The following is a 23,553-nucleotide window of genomic DNA, read 5'->3' on the forward strand; positions in this document are numbered from 1 at the left end:
TAGTGTCCGCTATGGCTAGTGAAGGTTATGGCTAGTGTCCGCTATGGCTAGCGTCCGCTATGGCTAGTGAAGGTTATGGCTAATGTCCGCAATGGCTAGCGTCCGCTATGGCTAGTGAAGGTTATGGCTAATGTCCGCAATGGCTAGTGTACACTATGGCTAGTGTACGCTATGGCTAGTGTACATTATGGCTAGTGTACGCTATGGATCGTGAAGGTTATGGCTAGTGTATGCTATGGCTAGTGTACGCTATGGCTAGTGTACGCTATGGCTAGTGTACGCTATGGCTAGTGTACGCTATGGCTAGTGTACGCTATGGCTAGTGTACATTATGGCTAGTGTACGCTATGACTCGTGAAGGTTATGGGTTTAGGGTTAGGTTATTTTATGGTTTAAAGGGATAAAATGTTGGTTTTAGTAAAGGTTGCAGAAGCTTAAGATGGATGTGAGACAAAGTTCTGGATTAAAACTCCAGACCTCACTAACTTCACCGCCTGATCATGGGTCTAAACAGCAGCTAGCTTTCTCAGCTTCTAACTGTTGAAAGTCCCACATTAGCACACATTAACAACTGCAGACGTAGGTAAAGCTTCCGGCCGCTGCTCACCTCCCCGTTCTTGCCAAAGGAGATGGTCCTGGCTTCCATGTCCAGAACGCAGGTGATGAAGTCTCCCTGCGTGAAGCTGCTCAGCGTCAGTGTCTGCTCGCCATTGTGGTAGAGGTTCCCGCTGTACGCCCGGTACAGCCACATGTCCGAGGTGGTGCGGTGGTTGAAATCGTGAACAGGCCACCGCGACACGCCCACACACGTCCCCTCATTGCCCCGGTTCTCCTTCACGATGTAGAACTACGGTAAGAAGAGAAGCAGGAGTCAGACGGAGCAGAGTGACCGTCCAGCCGGCTGCTGGCGTAACCCTAACCTTCCACTGGTAGCATCCGGAGGAGATGCCGGTGGAGGCCAGGCCGTAGCCTTTCCCGCCGCTGCCGTGCGTCAGGCCCTGCCCGTTCTCCACCACACAGCACTGAGCCTTCTCCGGGTCAAAGGAAACTTCTTGTATAGGAAGGTTCTCGTCCTCTTCCTCCGTCTCCCCCTGAGGGCCAGAGAAGCAGCTTTAGGTCTCATTTCACCCTGAATTAAAATCATTTCAGGAAGCAGGATTTGGTGGCTTCACAGCTTCTCTGATCCAGAACAAAATCCCTCCATATACAAGATTAATTTTGGCTCATTTCTCTGTTAAAAAATTCCAATTCTTCATCAGAATCTTCTAAAAAAAAAAAACTTGCAATATTTACTATTTAATATTTAATATTAACATTTACTCTGAATGAGCGTCTTAAAAACACAATGCCACGCCCCTTCCCATGAACTTCCCATTACTACAAATAAATGGGATTTTCCCCCAAATTTCCCAACAATATATTGACCACCCAAAGAAACCATATCAACAAAGTTCATGAACCTAACCCCGTACATATTTCCACAGATGAACATAGAAAAACATAATACTACGGTGTATTAATCTGAAAATCCGTTAGTCACAGGACGATGACATCTTTGCCGCATTGCGGCATACTCCAGCCATAAAACACAGGTAAACCTCTTAACCCAGTTTTCACCAACCCCCCAGCAGATGAAGATGACACCCCAGCAGTTTTCCCATCCATAACCTGCTCCCAGTATTTGTAGCAAAACCAATAGGTGTGCACCTCTATTAGCCTGCTAGCTGACAGGTGGCATAACTGAACCAAAGCGGCTATGTGGGACTGCGAGAGATTTGCTGGGCCTGACGACCCGCAACACAGTCAGGTAGGTGGTTGGGGGTGTGGGTGTCAGTGACAAGGCAGCTTTGTCACACCCGTTTACAAGGAAAATGAGAACAATGCCAGAGAGTTGTGGCATGTTTAAGATTAAATGTGTTCATTTTATTGTAATTAATCATAATTAATGTGTTAAATTCCAATCAACTAATAAATATCTTATCCATCTCTTCCATTGTCACCGGCCGCTTTCTGACAGGAACATGCAACTTTTGGACGCCATGGTTACCGCAGTTTGCTGACCAGCTTTGCTGTTTTTAAAGTGTGTTAGAAATAAAGTTGCAGTCGGACTTGCTTCACTGACCTTTAGGACTTAATCAGGCCTGTTGCTAAAAAGGAGTTATAAGATGTGGAACTGTTTCATTCTGGCGGTTCACCTGCAGTTTCAGCTCCTGGACCTTCTCGTTGACCTGGACGGCGTGTTTTGCTTGAGCGATGGGAGCTTCCCACATGCAGTCGGACAGCAAAGAGAACAGCCGCTCCACTACCTGAAAGACAACCCGTTAGCTTCACCTAGCATCTCTCCGCTAAAACAGTAAAAAAACGGTGTCGTACCTGGGCCACCTGGTCGTCCTCCATGTTGGCCTCGCAAGCAGGCAGGACCGCCTCCAGGACGTGAAGCGCCAGAAGACGAGTCCTCAAGTTTCCCACCAGAGGGACGCCTACGTTAAACAGGCAAAGGTAGGTCTGCAGCACTCGGCTGAAAAACAAACTTCTGTTTCCATGGTAACCACTCTTACCTGAGCAGCATTTCTGGGCAGCGATGTTGAGCAGAACCTCGGTCCATTTAGGAGACGCCATCTTGGACTGGATGGCCTTGGAGGACACCACCCTCCTAAGGAAGACCAGGAAGTCTCCGAGGTGCAGCTCCGCCGTGTGTTGCTTCCGGATCAAAGCTGAGGAGCAGGAGAACACACCGAGACGGATCGATTTACCAACACTAGACACATGTTGGCTTGTATATATCATTTATAAGTTTTAATTTTAACACAGAATCTCATTAAGGTTTCTGGAATATCCAGTAACCTCGTCCTCCAGTCAGCAGATGAGGGTGTCAGGATTGGGTATAAAAGCAGGATTCATCAACTCAAGGAGCCCATTTATGTGAGCATCAAGGTCATATCTGAGTAATCAGATTACAACAGTAATCTGATCTGACACATCAGATGGACTTCTGAAATACAGTATTAAAAAAAATCTTTTACCGGTCCATTATGACATAAATTTCAGAGAATTTATGTGCCTGGTGGTCACTTCCCGGTTTTTTTTTTTTTTGTTTTTTTTGTTTTTTTGTTTTGTCTTGTCCAGCATTTAAGCAGCAGACTGATGTTCTGGATGCTGTGTTCTGCTGAGCAAATTTATTTTGCCAAGGGGAACTTTTGTAGATGTAATGATCCCCTTGTATTTCTTGATTCTTATTTTATTTTTCAATTTGTTTTGGATAATAGCTTGTATTACAGAGTTTATGCTACTGGACCCGACCGGAAAGGACAGGAAAGGGGCAGAAAGAGAACAGAAAAGAGAACATAAAAAAAAACAAAAAAAAAAACAAAAGAAAGAGATCAATGCATACATGTATATGCACATACATACCCACCTACATATATATGTATATACACTCGCACATACATTATATATATACATATATACATACATACATACATATACACATACATACACATGCATACACACACATGTACACATACATGCATACATAAAGATAGATATACATACATATACACATACATACACACACACATATATATATATATATATATATACATATATACACATATACATACTCACATACATACACATACATATACACATACACATACACACACATACACATACACTCACACATATGCATACATATATACATATCCATACACATACATACATACACATACACATACACATAAGTACACACACATACCCACCCACACACATAAACATATACACCCACACAAGCCAACTCTAGATTCGTGGAGAACAAAACCGTTGACAATCATGAAGACCAGAAACTAGCAAGTTAAGTCAAAAAGACAGAAAGAGAGGTACCTGCTGTTAGTGAATAAACTTGCTGGATGACTCAGTGACTGTGACACATGCAGAACATTCATGCAGAACATTCAGAGTGGAACGTGTTCAGAGAAGAGTGATCATGCCAATGTGACCCCGCCCGCCTACAGCTAGAGGAAGGCCAGGAGAACCCAGAGACCCGGGTAACCGACAGTCACCCCCAGGTACAGATCCCAACCCCCCCACTCCAGAGCCAGCCATGCATCTGCCCAGGAGGTGGCGAAGGAGGTGCCCAACCAGAGTCCCCCGCAGTCAGGGGGAACAGGCCCCAGCAGGCCCAGGCCGGCAAGGGCCGATCCCGCCGGGCACCGGCCACCTAGGGCAGACAGAGCGCAGGCCCCAGGGCCCCAAGAGCCCGTGAGCAGCCCCCCGCCCCCGCAGGCAGAGGGCACAGCCCACACCGACGGAGGACCAGGATCCCCAGACCGCCACCCAGCGGCAGCCAGGTCGCACCCCAGCGCACCAGCTGCGCCCCCGGGTACAGGACACCACCCCCCCACCACCAAACCACACACACATATACATGCATACCCCGCCCCCCCCCCCAACACGCACTCCCCTCACACATATACATGCATACCCCCCCATACACTTCCCGTTTAAATGTATGTCAGTGTTGAACATGGTGTTTGCTGCTAATGCGAGAGCTTACAATCTTAGCATTAGCTGCATATGTCGGCGCCCACAGACTTAGCATTAGCTGCTAATGTCAGAGCTCACAGTCTTAGCGTTAGTTGCTAATGTCAGAGCCTACAGACTTACCATTAGCTGCTAATGTCAGAGCTCAGTCTTAGCATAAACTGCGAATGTCAGAGCTCAGTCTTAGCATTAGCTGCTAATGTCAGAGCTCAGTCTTAGCATTAGCTGCTAATGTCAGAGCTCAGTCTTAGCATTAGCTGCTAATGTCAGAGCTCACAGTCTTAGCATTAGCTGCATATGTCGGCGCCCACAGACTTAGCATTAGCTGCTAATGTCAGAGCTCACAGTCTTAGCGTTAGCTGCTAATGTCAGAGCCTACAGACTTACCATTAGCTGCTAATGTCAGAGCTCACAGTCTTAGCGTTAGCTGCTAATGTCAGAGCCTACAGACTTACCATTAGCTGCTAATGTCAGAGCTCAGTCTTAGCATAAACTGCGAATGTCAGAATTCAGTCTTAGCATTAGCTGCTAATGTCAGAGCTCAGTCTTAGCATTAGCTGCTAATGTCAGAGCTCAGTCTTAGCATTAGCTGCTAATGTCAGAGCGCATGGTCTTAGTGTTAGCTGCTAATGTCAGAGCCTACAGACTTAGCATTAGCTGCTAATGTCAGAGCGCATGGTCTTAAGTGTTAGCTGCTAATGTCAGAGCTCACAGTCTTAGCGTTAGCTGCTAATGTCAGAGCCTACAGACTTAGCATTAGCTGCTAATGTCAGAGCGCATGGTCTTAGTGTTAGCTGCTAATGTCAGAGCTCACAGTCTTAGCGTTAGCTGCTAATGTCAGAGCCTACAGACTTAGCATTAGCTGCTAATGTCAGAGCCTACAGACTTAGCATTAGCTGCTAATGTCAGAGCCCATAGACTGCTCATGTGGGAGCATGTTGGCATGTTGTTCTGACTTGCAACCATGGCAACATGAAGGACATGTATGTTTGCATGAATGTGTGATGATGTACATGAAGAGTCGCTCCTGCATGAAACTCCAGACCTCTCACCTCTGAAATCTTTCTTCTCGGACTCGGCACCGTCCTGATGTTTGGCGTCTTCCTGGTCTTCCCCAGCAGACAGAAGGTTGACGCCTGCCTGAGACAGCAGGTTCTTCAGCTGACTGCAGAGCAGGTCCAGCAGGGACTGTACCACCTTTGGACTCAACTTGTCTGCATACGTCCTGCAGACAGACAGAGAGAGAGATGATGCTGTCCCTGTTCTGGTTGAGGTCAATAAATCTGTTGTGTGGAAGCTGCGGAGCGTCTCACCCGGTGCTGATGGCCAGAATCTGTAGCAGGCGGGTGGACGCCACCTTCAGGGCGGTGCTGAGCTGGGATGTTCCGGGTTTCTGCAGCAGCTGCAGGGGTTGTCCCAGCATGGTCTCCGTCCCACAGAGCTGCGACAGAACGTTCAGCAGCCCGCTGGAGATGGCCAGAGACACGTCCACCGGCTGGTAGCGAACACTCAGAGCGAACACCGTCACCAGCAGGAGGCGCTGCTGGGCTTCTGCAGAAGAGAGGAAAGAAAGAGGCTCAAACGTGACGTAGATCAGGATGGATCAAAAATGGAGGCTTAATATCTGGCACTGGAGAGAAAAACCTCCAGAAAATTCTGTCTGACTGTCTTTAACGTCGTCTTCTGATGCCAAAACATCTTTTGGTCTCAAAAATACCCTTTTGTGGTTTCTGCATTTGGAAAGTTATGGCTAGGCGAAGTTATGGCTAGGCGAAGTTATGGCTAGGCGAAGTTATGGCTAGCGGATGTTATGGCTAGGCGATGTTATGGCTAGGCGAAGTTATGGCTAGGCGAAGTTATGGCTAGGCGAAGTTATGGCTAGCGGATGTTATGGCTAGACGAAGTTATGGCTAGGCGGACGTTATGGCTAGGCGAAGTTATGGCTAGCGGACGTTATGGCTAGCGGACGTTATGGCTAGGCGAAGTTATGGCTAGGCGAAGTTATGGCTAGGCGAAGTTATGGCTCGGCGAAGTTATGGCTAGGCGAAGTTATGGCTAGGCGAAGTTATGGCTAGGCGAAGTTATGGCTAGCGGATGTTATGGCTAGACGAAGTTATGGCTAGCGGATGTTATGGCTAGGCGAAGTTATGGCTAGGCGGACGTTATGGCTAGGCGGACGTTATGGCTAGGCGAAGTTATGGCTAGCGGATGTTATGGCTAGACGAAGTTATGGCTAGGCGGACGTTATGGCTAGGCGGACGTTATGGCTAGGCGAAGTTATAGCTAGCGGACGTTATGGCTAGGCGAAGTTATGGCTAGCGGACGTTATGGCTAGGCGAAGTTATGGCTAGCGGACGTTATGGCTAGGCGAAGTTATGGCTAAGCGGACGTTATGGCTAGGCGAAGTTATGGCTAAGTGGACGTTATGGCTAGGTGATGTTATGGCTAGCGGACGTTGTGGCTAGGCGAAGTTATGGCTAGGCCAAGTTATGGCTAGGCCAAGTTATGGCTAGGCCAAGTTATGGCTAGCGGACGTTATGGCTAGGCCAAGTTATGGCTAGCAGATGTTATGGCTAGGCCAAGTTATGGCTAGCGGATGTTATGGCTCGGCGACGTTATGGCTAGCGGACGTTGTGGCTAGGCGACGTTATGGCTAGCGGATGTTGTGGATAGGCGATGTTATGGTTCGTGGACGTTTTGCCGATGTTAAAAGGATTTTCATCCTAGTGAGTCGACTTTTTGGAGACCAACCAGCAGAATTGAGACAGAATTTTTGACAGAGTTTTCTGTGAAGCCAGATGTTTGCCCGTTGACCCCGGTAACAGGAAGGCTGAGGTTTGTTTTACCGATGTGGTGCTTGTTGGCCTGCAGTGCTCGCTCTAGAGTCACCGACAGCTGCTGGTATATTTTATGAACGGCTGTCTGGATCTCCATCTGGAGGCTCCTCTTCGCAGCTTTGATTCCATCCTGTAATGACGGACAGCGTTAGAGGAGAAGTCGGAGCAGAGTGGAAGATGAACAGAAGGTTTGGTGGTCTCATACCTGGTAGTGATGAAGCTGAACGCTCTCTCTCTTCAGCCCTCCGGTGCTAACGGTGCCGAGGCCGAAGCATCCGGCCAGGAACTGCAGCCTGACGGAGGTGAGCAGGGAGGAGGACTGGAAGGTGGTCCCGGACCGCTCAGCGTTCCCTGGTTGGCTGCCTTTCTCTTCCATGCCCGAGATCAACACCACAATCTGGTGGAGAGCCTCCAACCGCAGCTGTAAAGACCAAGTTACACAGTTTCTCAGAGATGACGAAGAGGAGCTGAAAACTGAAGCAGCCAGATTTCCACCACGGAGCAGGAATCTCACCAACGTCTTCAACAGTCTGCATACATCATTGCAATCATTCATATTCACATTCAGCATCATTAACGTGTTGCGTAACCCTGCGTGGACGGCCGCGAGGCTCCATGTGGGGCCCCCCTCATCATCCAGCACCTCCACCTCAGCTGCATCCCAAACGTCTTCCTGGCTTTATTCCAGCCATAGAGGATCATTATTTTCCTGCTTTTCTCATCACTTGTTGATCTTTGGCTGCTCCTGATTGGACGTTACCGTCAGTTTAAGCTCTCTGATTGGTGGAAAGTCTGACAGGAAGTGTCATCATGTCTGAGCTGTCTTCGCAGCACAGTAGTGATGGCGCTCATTTTCAGGATGAAATGTGATAAAAATGTCATCATGTGGTCTGAATAAAACCTGGACTGGAAATCTCCTGGACGGGAGAGACAAACACTTCAGCAGACGACAGACTGACCTCGGCTCTGCTCTGCTGCTGCTCCATGGCCAGGATGGTGGCCTGCGGGCTGGTGGACATGCTCTCCTCTGGCTCCTTGAAGGCCGGAGCCAGGCCCACGTCGCCGCTGATGAAGCTCACCATGTTGTCGATGAGCGCGTGGATCCCCAGCGAGCGGCTCAGGTCCAGGTCCGATTCCTCGTAGGAGTGCGCCGAGCTGTAGCTCCGCTGGCGGCTCAGTTTGGCCCGGAACCAGGAGTCGGCCAGGGAGTCTGGTGAGCCGTGAAGAAGGCCTGAGGAGGAAGAGGAGGAGCTTTCAGGTGCGGAGGAAGAAAGAGCCGAGCGGTTAGCTGTATCCCTAAACGAGCGGATGTCCATGCAGGAAGAAGCTGATGACTTCGTCTCAGACGTGAAATGACGAAGCGAGTCCAGATGGCATTCTTCACTTCGGGAACCTTGCAGCTTCCCGAAGTGAAGAACGCACGGCGCCCTGCTCTCTCCTAGCTGCAGCACGAGGGGGAAACCCTCATGAAGGATGGATGTGGGCGGAGGAAGGAAAAGGAAGAAACATGCCATCGTTTACTTGCTTGGAGCTCCTCTTGTGTTTTGGGCTCAACTGGCCCAAAAGAAGCAAATAGACTTTCCCCCGAGGGACGGGAAGACAAGAGAGACAGGAGTAAGATATGAGGACGGAGCCCCCCATCGGGCCGCTCTGGATTCATCAGCTTCACGCGGGTCTCACCTCGTTTCCTCTGAGAGAAGGCCAAGTCCAGGTCCACATTCCTCCTGCCGCTCTGAAAGATAACAACAGGCCGGTGAAGACTTCTGGTCATGTGATCAGAGGGTGCAGCGAGGAGGGGGTGTGTTTGCTCTACCAGGGTGTATCCCTCTTCATCTGACTCCGGCTGCGACAGGTCCGACTCAGACCTGGACTTCATCAGCCTGTAACTTGGGCTGCTCTGGACTGACCGGCTCTCCGCGCTCAGACTCTCGCTCCTAACAACACAAACATGAACATTACAAACACATTTATCCTCCCAGAAGCAGATAAACAACACGCCAGGAGGAAAACCTGAAACATCAGACACATTTAGAGAATCAGAAGGAATCTCTGTATGCACGGGACAGGCAACATCTTTAAAATCGTTCTAACAGGAGCAACAAAGGGCTAAAACCAAACACCTGGACAAACAGGTTAATTAGCAGCTGCTCAGTATCACAACCGCGTATAAAAGGAGAGTCTTCACTGGACGACTTAACCAAAACTAACACTAGTTTTACTGAAACACAAAGACAAATGCCTAAATAAAACAACTACACGGAGAATGCAGGGAGAAAAGCCGCACAGGCTTCTATTCCGGAAATATCTGGACGCCAAAAACTGAGAATCAGAGGGAATCTCTGTATGCGCAGGTGTGTGTGTAAATACCGCTTCAGTAAAAACTGAGTGTTAAAATACAACCTTTGTTTAAAAACAACGTGGAACACAGAAACAAAAATCCAGTTATATCCAGTTGGCATCATGTTCCCTTCCCAGAAGCAGGAAAACAATGTGTCACATGACCAAACCGCCATTTTGTCATGTGATGGATATTTTTGGGGAAATGGGACATGGTTGAAGCTCGCTCTGACGGGGGACTCAGCCAGACGTTCCCAGCAGACCCTCACAACACGTTTGGGCCTGCCAGCTCTGACCGGCTTCCTCCCCCACCACCTGAGCCAACTCACCACCAGGTGGTGATCAGTTGAAGCTCCGCCCCCCTCTTCACTCGAGTGTCCAAGGCATGTGGCCGCAGGTCCGACGATACGACTACAAAATCCATCATGGAACTGCGGCCCAGGGAGTCCTGATGCCCCGCAACCCGAACCCGGATACGGCTAGTCAGCAACCAGTGGTCAACATGACCAGTTGAACTGGGAACAGGCCAGTAACATGACCAGTTGAACTGGGAACAGACCAGTAACATGACCAGTTGAACTGGGAACAGGCCAGTAACATGACCAGTTGAACTGGGAACAGACCAGTAACATGACCAGTTGAACTGGGAACAGGCCAGTAACATGACCAGTTGAACTGGGAACAGGCCAGTAACATGACTGGGAATAGGCCAGTAACATGACCAGTTGAACTGGGAACAGGCCAGTAACATGACTGGGAACAGGCCAGTAACATGACCAGTTGAACTGGGAACAGGCCAGTAACATGACTGGGAACAGACCAGTAACATGACCAGTTGAACTGGGAACAGGCCAGTAACATGACTGGGAACAGGCCAGTAACATGACCAGTTGAACTGGGAACAGACCAGTAACATGACCAGTTGAACTGGGAACAGACCAGTAACATGACCAGTTGAACTGGGAACAGGCCAGTAACATGACCAGTTGAACTGGGAACAGGCCAGTAACATGACTGGGAACAGGCCAGTAACATGACCAGTTGAACTGGGAACAGGCCAGTAACATGACCAGTTGAACTGGGAACAGGCCAGTAACATGACTGGGAACAGGCCAGTAACATGACCAGTTGAACTGGGAACAGGCCAGTAACATGACCAGTTGAACTGGGAACAGGCCAGTAACATGACCAGTTGAACTGGGAACAGGCCAGTAACATGACCAGTTGAACTGGGAACAGGCCAGTAACATGACCAGTTGAACTGGGAACAGACCAGTAACATGACCAGTTGAACTGGGAACAGGCCAGTAACATGACCAGTTGAACTGGGAACAGGCCAGTAACATGACTGGGAACAGGCCAGTAACATGACCAGTTGAACTGGGAACAGGCCAGTAACATGACCAGTTGAACTGGGAACAGGCCAGTAACATGACCAGTTGAACTGGGAACAGGCCAGTAACATGACCAGTTGAACTGGGAACAGGCCAGTAACATGACTGGGAACAGGCCAGTAACATGACCAGTTGAACTGGGAACAGGCCAGTAACATGACCAGTTGAACTGGGAACAGGCCAGTAACATGACCAGTTGAACTGGGAACAGGCCAGTAACATGACCAGTTGAACTGGGAACAGGTCAGTAACATGACCAGTTGAACTGGGAACAGGCCAGTAACATGACTGGGAATAGGCCAGTAACATGACCAGTTGAACTGGGAACAGACCAGTAACATGACTGGGAACAGGCCAGTAACATGACCAGTTGAACTGGGAACAGGCCAGTAACATGACCAGTTGAACTGGGAACAGACCAGTAACATGACCAGTTGAACTGGGAACAGACCAGTAACATGACCAGTTGAACTGGGAACAGGCCAGTAACATGACCAGTTGAACTGGGAACAGGCCAGTAACATGACCAGTTGAACTGGGAACAGGCCAGTAACATGACCAGTTGAACTGGGAACAGGCCAGTAACATGACCAGTTGAACTGGGAACAGGCCAGTAACATGACTGGGAACAGGCCAGTAACATGACCAGTTGAACTGGGAACAGGCCAGTAACATGACCAGTTGAACTGGGAACAGGCCAGTAACATGACTGGGAACAGGCCAGTAACATGACCAGTTGAACTGGGAACAGGCCAGTAACATGACCAGTTGAACTGGGAACAGGCCAGTAACATGACCAGTTGAACTGGGAACAGGCCAGTAACATGACCAGTTGAACTGGGAACAGACCAGTAACATGACCAGTTGAACTGGGAACAGGCCAGTAACATGACCAGTTGAACTGGGAACAGACCAGTAACATGACCAGTTGAACTGGGAACAGGCCAGTAACATGACCAGTTGAACTGGGAACAGGCCAGTAACATGACTGGGAACAGGCCAGTAACATGACCAGTTGAACTGGGAACAGGCCAGTAACATGACCAGTTGAACTGGGAACAGACCAGTAACATGACCAGTTGAACTGGGAACAGGCCAGTAACATGACCAGTTGAACTGGGAACAGGCCAGTAACATGACTGGGAATAGGCCAGTAACATGACCAGTTGAACTGGGAACAGGCCAGTAACATGACTGGGAACAGGCCAGTAACATGACCAGTTGAACTGGGAACAGGCCAGTAACATGACCAGTTGAACTGGGAACAGGCCAGTAACATGACCAGTTGAACTGGGAACAGGCCAGTAACATGACTGGGAACAGACCAGTAACATGACCAGTTGAACTGGGAACAGGCCAGTAACATGACCAGTTGAACTGGGAACCGGCCAGTAACATGACCAGTTGAACTGGGAACAGGCCAGTAACATGACCAGTTGAACTGGGAACAGACCAGTAACATGACCAGTTGAACTGGGAACAGACCAGTAACATGACCAGTTGAACTGGGAACAGGCCAGTAACATGACTGGGAACAGGCCAGTAACATGACCAGTTGAACTGGGAACAGGCCAGTAACATGACCAGTTGAACTGGGAACAGGCCAGTAACATGACCAGTTGAACTGGGAACAGACCAGTAACATGACTGGGAACAGGCCAGTAACATGACCAGTTGAACTGGGAACAGACCAGTAACATGACTGGGAACAGGCCAGTAACATGACCAGTTGAACTGGGAACAGGCCAGTAACATGACCAGTTGAACTGGGAACAGACCAGTAACATGACCAGTTGAACTGGGAACAGACCAGTAACATGACCAGTTGAACTGGGAACAGGCCAGTAACATGACCAGTTGAACTGGGAACAGACCAGTAACATGACCAGTTGAACTGGGAACAGGCCAGTAACATGACCAGTTGAACTGGGAACAGGCCAGTAACATGACCAGTTGAACTGGGAACAGGCCAGTAACATGACCAGTTGAACTGGGAACAGGCCAGTAACATGACCAGTTGAACTGGGAACAGGCCAGTAACATGACCAGTTGAACTGGGAACAGGCCAGTAACATGACCAGTTGAACTGGGAACAGGCCAGTAACATGACTGGGAACAGGCCAGTAACATGACCAGTTGAACTGGGAACAGGCCAGTAACATGACTGGGAACAGGCCAGTAACATGACCAGTTGAACTGGGAACAGACCAGTAACATGACCAGTTGAACTGGGAACAGGCCAGTAACATGACCAGTTGAACTGGGAACAGGCCAGTAACATGACCAGTTGAACTGGGAACAGGCCAGTAACATGACCAGTTGAACTGGGAACAGGCCAGTAACATGACCAGTTGAACTGGGAACAGACCAGTAACATGACCAGTTGAACTGGGAACAGGCCAGTAACATGACCAGTTGAACTGGGAACAGGCCAGTAACATGACCAGTTGAACTGGGAACAGACCAGTAACATGACTGGGAACAGGCCACTAACATGACCAGTTGAACTGGGAACAGGCCAGTAACATGACCAGTTGAACTGGGAACAGGCCAGTAACATGACCAGTTGAACTGGGAACAGGCCACTAACATGACCAGTTGAACTGGGAACAGGCCACTAACATGACCAGTTGAACTGGGAACAGGCCAGTAACATGACCAGTTGAACTGGGAACAGGCCAGTAACATGACCAGTTGAACTGGGAACAGACCAGTAACATGACCAGTTGAACTGGGAACAGACCAGTAACATGACCAGTTGAACTGGGAACAGGCCAGTAACATGACTGGGAATAGGCCAGTAACATGACCAGTTGAACTGGGAACAGACCAGTAACATGACCAGTTGAACTGGGAACAGGCCAGTAACATGACCAGTTGAACTGGGAACAGGCCAGTAACATGACTGGGAACAGGCCAGTAACATGACCAGTTGAACTGGGAACAGGCCAGTAACATGACCAGTTGAACTGGGAACAGGCCAGTAACATGACTGGGAACAGGCCAGTAACATGACTGGGAACAGGCCAGTAACATGACCAGTTGAACTGGGAACAGGCCAATAACATGACTGGGAACAGGCCAGTAACATGACTAGTTGAACTGGGAACAGGCCAGTAACATGACCAGTTGAACTGGGAACAGGCCAGTAACATGACCAGTTGAACTGGGAACAGGCCAGTAACATGACTGGGAACAGGCCAGTAACATGACCAGTTGAACTGGGAACAGACCAGTAACATGACAGGGAACAGGCCAGTAACATGACCAGTTGAACTGGGAACAGGCCAGTAACATGACTGGGAACAGGCCAGTAACATGACCAGTTGCACTGGGAACAGGCCAGTAACATGACCAGTTGAACTGGGAACAGACCAGTAACATGACCAGTTGAACTGGGAACAGGCCAGTAACATGACTGGGAATAGGCCAGTGACATGACCAGTTGAACTGGGAACAGACCAGTAACATGACTGGGAACAGGCCAGTAACATGACCAGTTGAACTGGGAACAGGCCAGTAACATGACCAGTTGAACTGGGAACAGACCAGTAACATGACTGGGAACAGGCCAGTAACATGACCAGTTGAACTGGGAACAGGCCAGTAACATGACCAGTTGAACTGGGAACAGACCAGTAACATGACCAGTTGAACTGGGAACAGGTCAGTAACATGACCAGTTGAACTGGGAACAGGCCAGTAACATGACTGGGAATAGGCCAGTAACATGACCAGTTGAACTGGGAACAGGCCACTAACATGACCAGTTGAACTGGGAACAGGCCAGTAACATGACCAGTTGAACTGGGAACAGACCAGTAACAACCAGTTGAACTGGGAACAGGCCAGTAACATGACTGGGAATAGGCCAGTAACATGACCAGTTGAACTGGGAACAGACCAGTAACATGACCAGTTGAACTGGGAACAGACCAGTAACATGACCAGTTGAACTGGGAACAGGCCAGTAACATGACCAGTTGAACTGGGAACAGGCCAGTAACATGACCAGTTGAACTGGGAACAGACCAGTAACATGACCAGTTGAACTGGGAACAGGCCAGTAACATGACTGGGAATAGGCCAGTAACATGACCAGTTGAACTGGGAACAGACCAGTAACATGACCAGTTGAACTGGGAACAGACCAGTAACATGACCAGTTGAACTGGGAACAGGCCAGTAACATGACCAGTTGAACTGGGAACAGACCAGTAACATGACCAGTTGAACTGGGAACAGACCAGTAACATGACCAGTTGAACTGGGAACAGGCCAGTAACATGACCAGTTGAACTGGGAACAGACCAGTAACATGACCAGTTGAACTGGGAACAGGCCAGTAACATGACCAGTTGAACTGGGAACAGGCCAGTAACATGACTGGGAATAGGCCAGTAACATGACCAGTTGAACTGGGAACAGACCAGTAACATGACCAGTTGAACTGGGAACAGGCCAGTAACATGACCAGTTGAACTGGGAACAGACCAGTAACATGACCAGTTGAACTGGGAACAGACCAGTAACATGACCAGTTGAACTGGGAACAGACCAGTAACAACCAGTTGAACTGGGAACAGGCCAGTAACATGACTGGGAATAGGCCAGTAACATGACCAGTTGAACTGGGAACAGACCAGTAACATGACCAGTTGAACTGGGAACAGACCAGTAACATGACCAGTTGAACTGGGAACAGGCCAGTAACATGACTGGGAATAGGCCAGTAACATGACCAGTTGAACTGGGAACAGACCAGTAACATGACCAGTTGAACTGGGAACAGACCAGTAACATGACCAGTTGAACTGGGAACAGGCCAGTAACATGACTGGGAATAGGCCAGTAACATGACCAGTTGAACTGGGAACAGACCAGTAACATGACCAGTTGAACTGGGAACAGACCAGTAACATGACCAGTTGAACTGGGAACAGGCCAGTAACATGACCAGTTGAACTGGGAACAGACCAGTAACATGACCAGTTGAACTGGGAACAGGCCAGTAACATGACCAGTTGAACTGGGAACAGGCCAGTAACATGACCAGTTGAACTGGGAACAGACCAGTAACATGACCAGTTGAACTGGGAAAAGGCCAGTAACATGACCAGTTGAACTGGGAACAGACCAGTAACATGACCAGTTGAACTGGGAACAGGCCAGTAACATGACTGGGAACAGGCCAGTAACATGACCAGTTGAACTGGGAACAGGCCAGTAACATGACTGGGAACAGGCCAGTAACATGACCAGTTGAACTGGGAACAGACCAGTAACATGACCAGTTGAACTGGGAACAGACCAGTAACATGACCAGTTGAACTGGGAACAGGCCAGTAACATGACCAGTTGAACTGGGAACAGGCCAGTAACATGATTGGGAACAGGCCAGTAACATGACCAGTTGAACTGGGAACAGGCCAGTAACATGACCAGTTGAACTGGGAACAGGCCAGTAACATGACTGGGAACAGGCCAGTAACATGACCAGTTGAACTGGGAACAGGCCAGTAACATGACCAGTTGAACTGGGAACAGGCCAGTAACATGACCAGTTGAACTGGGAACAGGCCAGTAACATGACCAGTTGAACTGGGAACAGGCCAGTAACATGACTGGGAACAGGCCAGTAACATGACCAGTTGAACTGGGAACAGGCCAGTAACATGACCAGTTGAACTGGGAACAGGCCAGTAACATGACTGGGAACAGGCCAGTAACATGACCAGTTGAACTGGGAACAGGCCAGTAACATGACCAGTTGAACTGGGAACAGGTCAGTAACATGACCAGTTGAACTGGGAACAGGCCAGTAACATGACTGGGAATAGGCCAGTAACATGACCAGTTGAACTGGGAACAGACCAGTAACATGACTGGGAACAGGCCAGTAACATGACCAGTTGAACTGGGAACAGGCCAGTAACATGACCAGTTGAACTGGGAACAGACCAGTAACATGACCAGTTGAACTGGGAACAGACCAGTAACATGACCAGTTGAACTGGGAACAGGCCAGTAACATGACCAGTTGAACTGGGAACAGGCCAGTAACATGACCAGTTGAACTGGGAACAGGCCAGTAACATGACTGGGAACAGGCCAGTAACATGACCAGTTGAACTGGGAACAGGCCAGTAACATGACCAGTTGAACTGGGAACAGGCCAGTAACATGACTGGGAATAGGCCAGTAACATGACCAGTTGAACTGGGAACAGACCAGTAACATGACCAGTTGAACTGGGAACAGGCCAGTAACATGACCAGTTGAACTGGGAACAGACCAGTAACATGACCAGTTGAACTGGGAACAGACCAGTAACATGACCAGTTGAACTGGGAACAGACCAGTAACAACCAGTTGAACTGGGAACAGGCCAGTAACATGACTGGGAATAGGCCAGTAACATGACCAGTTGAACTGGGAACAGACCAGTAACATGACCAGTTGAACTGGGAACAGACCAGTAACATGACCAGTTGAACTGGGAACAGACCAGTAACATGACCAGTTGAACTGGGAACAGGCCAGTAACATGACTGGGAATAGGCCAGTAACATGACCAGTTGAACTGGGAACAGACCAGTAACATGACCAGTTGAACTGGGAACAGACCAGTAACATGACCAGTTGAACTGGGAACAGGCCAGTAACATGACCAGTTGAACTGGGAACAGACCAGTAACATGACCAGTTGAACTGGGAACAGACCAGTAACATGACCAGTTGAACTGGGAACAGGCCAGTAACATGACCAGTTGAACTGGGAACAGACCAGTAACATGACCAGTTGAACTGGGAACAGGCCAGTAACATGACCAGTTGAACTGGGAACAGGCCAGTAACATGACTGGGAATAGGCCAGTAACATGACCAGTTGAACTGGGAACAGACCAGTAACATGACTGGGAATAGGCCAGTAACATGACCAGTTGAACTGGGAACAGACCAGTAACATGACCAGTTGAACTGGGAACAGACCAGTAACATGACCAGTTGAACTGGGAACAGGCCAGTAACATGACCAGTTGAACTGGGAACAGACCAGTAACATGACCAGTTGAACTGGGAACAGGCCAGTAACATGACCAGTTGAACTGGGAACAGGCCAGTAACATGACCAGTTGAACTGGGAACAGACCAGTAACATGACCAGTTGAACTGGGAACAGGCCAGTAACATGACCAGTTGAACTGGGAACAGGCCAGTAACATGACTGGGAATAGGCCAGTAACATGACCAGTTGAACTGGGAACAGACCAGTAACATGACCAGTTGAACTGGGAACAGGCCAGTAACATGACCAGTTGAACTGGGAACAGACCAGTAACATGACCAGTTGAACTGGGAACAGACCAGTAACATGACCAGTTGAACTGGGAACAGACCAGTAACAACCAGTTGAACTGGGAACAGGCCAGTAACATGACTGGGAATAGGCCAGTAACATGACCAGTTGAACTGGGAACAGACCAGTAACATGACCAGTTGAACTGGGAACAGACCAGTAACATGACCAGTTGAACTGGGAACAGGCCAGTAACATGACTGGGAATAGGCCAGTAACATGACCAGTTGAACTGGGAACAGACCAGTAACATGACCAGTTGAACTGGGAACAGACCAGTAACATGACCAGTTGAACTGGGAACAGGCCAGTAACATGACTGGGAATAGGCCAGTAACATGACCAGTTGAACTGGGAACAGACCAGTAACATGACCAGTTGAACTGGGAACAGACCAGTAACATGACCAGTTGAACTGGGAACAGACCAGTAACATGACCAGTTGAACTGGGAACAGACCAGTAACATGACCAGTTGAACTGGGAACAGGCCAGTAACATGACCAGTTGAACTGGGAACAGACCAGTAACATGACCAGTTGAACTGGGAACAGGCCAGTAACATGACCAGTTGAACTGGGAACAGGCCAGTAACATGACTGGGAATAGGCCAGTAACATGACCAGTTGAACTGGGAACAGACCAGTAACATGACCAGTTGAACTGGGAACAGGCCAGTAACATGACCAGTTGAACTGGGAACAGACCAGTAACATGACCAGTTGAACTGGGAACAGACCAGTAACATGACCAGTTGAACTGGGAACAGACCAGTAACAACCAGTTGAACTGGGAACAGGCCAGTAACATGACTGGGAATAGGCCAGTAACATGACCAGTTGAACTGGAAACAGACCAGTAACATGACCAGTTGAACTGGGAACAGACCAGTAACATGACCAGTTGAACTGGGAACAGGCCAGTAACATGACTGGGAATAGGCCAGTAACATGACCAGTTGAACTGGGAACAGACCAGTAACATGACCAGTTGAACTGGGAACAGACCAGTAACATGACCAGTTGAACTGGGAACAGGCCAGTAACATGACTGGGAATAGGCCAGTAACATGACCAGTTGAACTGGGAACAGACCAGTAACATGACCAGTTGAACTGGGAACAGGCCAGTAACATGACCAGTTGAACTGGGAACAGACCAGTAACATGACCAGTTGAACTGGGAACAGGCCAGTAACATGACCAGTTGAACTGGGAACAGACCAGTAACATGACCAGTTGAACTGGGAACAGACCAGTAACATGACCAGTTGAACTGGGAACAGGCCAGTAACATGACCAGTTGAACTGGGAACAGGCCAGTAACATGACCAGTTGAACTGGGAACAGGCCAGTAACATGACCAGTTGAACTGGGAACAGACCAGTAACATGACCAGTTGAACTGGGAACAGGCCAGTAACATGACTGGGAATAGGCCAGTAACATGACCAGTTGAACTGGGAACAGACCAGTAACATGACCAGTTGAACTGGGAACAGGCCAGTAACATGACCAGTTGAACTGGGAACAGACCAGTAACATGACCAGTTGAACTGGGAACAGACCAGTAACATGACCAGTTGAACTGGGAACAGGCCAGTAACATGACCAGTTGAACTGGGAACAGACCAGTAACATGACCAGTTGAACTGGGAACAGGCCAGTAACATGACCAGTTGAACTGGGAACAGGCCAGTAACATGACTGGGAATAGGCCAGTAACATGACCAGTTGAACTGGGAACAGACCAGTAACATGACCAGTTGAACTGGGAACAGGCCAGTAACATGACCAGTTGAACTGGGAACAGACCAGTAACATGACCAGTTGAACTGGGAACAGACCAGTAACATGACCAGTTGAACTGGGAACAGACCAGTAACAACCAGTTGAACTGGGAACAGGCCAGTAACATGACTGGGAATAGGCCAGTAACATGACCAGTTGAACTGGGAACAGACCAGTAACATGACCAGTTGAACTGGGAACAGACCAGTAACATGACCAGTTGAACTGGGAACAGGCCAGTAACATGACTGGGAATAGGCCAGTAACATGACCAGTTGAACTGGGAACAGACCAGTAACATGACCAGTTGAACTGGGAACAGACCAGTAACATGACCAGTTGAACTGGGAACAGACCAGTAACATGACCAGTTGAACTGGGAACAGGCCAGTAACATGACCAGTTGAACTGGGAACAGACCAGTAACATGACCAGTTGAACTGGGAACAGGCCAGTAACATGACCAGTTGAACTGGGAACAGGCCAGTAACATGACTGGGAACAGGCCAGTAACATGACCAGTTGAACTGGGAACAGACCAGTAACATGACCAGTTGAACTGGGAACAGGCCAGTAACATGACCAGTTGAACTGGGAACAGACCAGTAACATGACCAGTTGAACTGGGAACAGACCAGTAACATGACCAGTTGAACTGGGAACAGACCAGTAACAACCAGTTGAACTGGGAACAGGCCAGTAACATGACTGGGAATAGGCCAGTAACATGACCAGTTGAACTGGGAACAGACCAGTAACATGACCAGTTGAACTGGGAACAGACCAGTAACATGACCAGTTGAACTGGGAACAGGCCAGTAACATGACTGGGAATAGGCCAGTAACATGACCAGTTGAACTGGGAACAGACCAGTAACATGACCAGTTGAACTGGGAACAGACCAGTAACATGACCAGTTGAACTGGGAACAGGCCAGTAACATGACTGGGAATAGGCCAGCAACATGACCAGTTGAACTGGGAACAGACCAGTAACATGACCAGTTGAACTGGGAACAGGCCAGTAACATGACCAGTTGAACTGGGAACAGACCAGTAACATGACCAGTTGAACTGGGAACAGACCAGTAACATGACCAGTTGAACTGGGAACAGACCAGTAACATGACCAGTTGAACTGGGAACAGGCCAGTAACATGACCAGTTGAACTGGGAACAGACCAGTAACATGACCAGTTGAACTGGGAACAGACCAGTAACATGACCAGTTGAACTGGGAACAGGCCAGTAACATGACTGGGAATAGGCCAGTAACATGACCAGTTGAACTGGGAACAGACCAGTAACATGACCAGTTGAACTGGGAACAGACCAGTAACATGACCAGTTGAACTGGGAACAGGCCAGTAACATGACTGGGAATAGGCCAGTAACATGACCAGTTGAACTGGGAACAGACCAGTAACATGACCAGTTGAACTGGGAACAGGCCAGTAACATGACCAGTTGAACTGGGAACAGACCAGTAACATGACCAGTTGAACTGGGAACAGACCAGTAACATGACCAGTTGAACTGGGAACAGACCAGTAACATGACCAGTTGAACTGGGAACAGGCCAGTAACATGACCAGTTGAACTGGGAACAGACCAGTAACATGACCAGTTGAACTGGGAACAGACCAGTAACATGACCAGTTGAACTGGGAACAGGCCAGTAACATGACTGGGAATAGGCCAGTAACATGACCAGTTGAACTGGGAACAGACCAGTAACATGACCAGTTGAACTGGGAACAGACCAGTAACATGACCAGTTGAACTGGGAACAGGCCAGTAACATGACCAGTTGAACTGGGAACAGACCAGTAACATGACCAGTTGAACTGGGAACAGGCCAGTAACATGACCAGTTGAACTGGGAACAGGCCAGTAACATGACTGGGAATAGGCCAGTAACATGACCAGTTGAACTGGGAACAGACCAGTAACATGACCAGTTGAACTGGGAACAGGAACAGGCCAGTAACATGACTGGGAACAGGCCAGTAACATGACCAGTTGAACTGGGAACAGACCAGTAACATGACCAGTTGAACTGGGAACAGACCAGTAACATGACCAGTTGAACTGGGAACAGACCAGTAACATGACCAGTTGAACTGGGAACAGGAACAGGCCAGTAACATGACTGGGAACAGGCCAGTAACATGACCAGTTGAACTGGGAACAGACCAGTAACATGACCAGTTGAACTGGGAACAGGCCAGTAACATGACTGGGAACAGGCCAGTAACATGACCAGTTGAACTGGGAACAGGCCAGTAACATGACCAGTTGAACTGGGAACAGGCCAGTAACATGACCAGTTGAACTGGGAACAGGCCAGTAACATGACCAGTTGAACTGGGAACAGGCCAGTAACATGACTGGGAACAGGCCAGTAACATGACCAGTTGAACTGGGAACAGGCCAGTAACATGACCAGTTGAACTGGGAACAGGCCAGTAACATGACTGGGAACAGGCCAGTAACATGACCAGTTGAACTGGGAACAGGCCAGTAACATGACCAGTTGAACTGGGAACAGGTCAGTAACATGACCAGTTGAACTGGGAACAGGCCAGTAACATGACTGGGAATAGGCCAGTAACATGACCAGTTGAACTGGGAACAGACCAGTAACATGACTGGGAACAGGCCAGTAACATGACCAGTTGAACTGGGAACAGGCCAGTAACATGACCAGTTGAACTGGGAACAGACCAGTAACATGACCAGTTGAACTGGGAACAGACCAGTAACATGACCAGTTGAACTGGGAACAGGCCAGTAACATGACCAGTTGAACTGGGAACAGGCCAGTAACATGACCAGTTGAACTGGGAACAGGCCAGTAACATGACTGGGAACAGGCCAGTAACATGACCAGTTGAACTGGGAACAGGCCAGTAACATGACCAGTTGAACTGGGAACAGGCCAGTAACATGACTGGGAATAGGCCAGTAACATGACCAGTTGAACTGGGAACAGGCCAGTAACATGACCAGTTGAACTGGGAACAGGCCAGTAACATGACTGGGAATAGGCCAGTAACATGACCAGTTGAACTGGGAACAGACCAGTAACATGACCAGTTGAACTGGGAACAGGCCAGTAACATGACCAGTTGAACTGGGAACAGACCAGTAACATGACCAGTTGAACTGGGAACAGACCAGTAACATGACCAGTTGAACTGGGAACAGACCAGTAACAACCAGTTGAACTGGGAACAGGCCAGTAACATGACTGGGAATAGGCCAGTAACATGACCAGTTGAACTGGGAACAGACCA

The 23,553-nt window shown here is 48.9% G+C and overlaps 1 protein-coding gene across 3 annotated transcripts in view; it reads right to left on the reverse strand.

The window, feature by feature from the left end:
* Positions 1 to 23,553, reverse strand: part of herc1 (HECT and RLD domain containing E3 ubiquitin protein ligase family member 1) — a 112,876-nt gene that overhangs the window by 48,993 nt on the left and 40,330 nt on the right. For all 3 annotated transcript variants that reach the window (XM_079244898.1, XM_079244897.1, XM_079244896.1), the window contains exons 25-36: positions 9,190 to 9,310; positions 9,057 to 9,108; positions 8,336 to 8,607; positions 7,582 to 7,797; positions 7,386 to 7,506; positions 5,853 to 6,090; positions 5,592 to 5,764; positions 2,559 to 2,714; positions 2,374 to 2,480; positions 2,196 to 2,306; positions 921 to 1,091; positions 608 to 847 (exon numbers count right to left, since the gene is read on the reverse strand). In XM_079244898.1, the coding sequence (XP_079101024.1) occupies positions 608 to 847; positions 921 to 1,091; positions 2,196 to 2,306; positions 2,374 to 2,480; positions 2,559 to 2,714; positions 5,592 to 5,764; positions 5,853 to 6,090; positions 7,386 to 7,506; positions 7,582 to 7,797; positions 8,336 to 8,607; positions 9,057 to 9,108; positions 9,190 to 9,310 (1,978 nt within the window). The remainder of the gene's footprint in view (positions 1 to 607; positions 848 to 920; positions 1,092 to 2,195; positions 2,307 to 2,373; positions 2,481 to 2,558; positions 2,715 to 5,591; positions 5,765 to 5,852; positions 6,091 to 7,385; positions 7,507 to 7,581; positions 7,798 to 8,335; positions 8,608 to 9,056; positions 9,109 to 9,189; positions 9,311 to 23,553) is intronic.

This window comes from Telmatherina bonti, assembly GCF_933228915.1.
Source record: "Telmatherina bonti genome assembly, chromosome: 1".
Classification (NCBI taxonomy): domain Eukaryota; kingdom Metazoa; phylum Chordata; class Actinopteri; order Atheriniformes; family Telmatherinidae; genus Telmatherina; species Telmatherina bonti.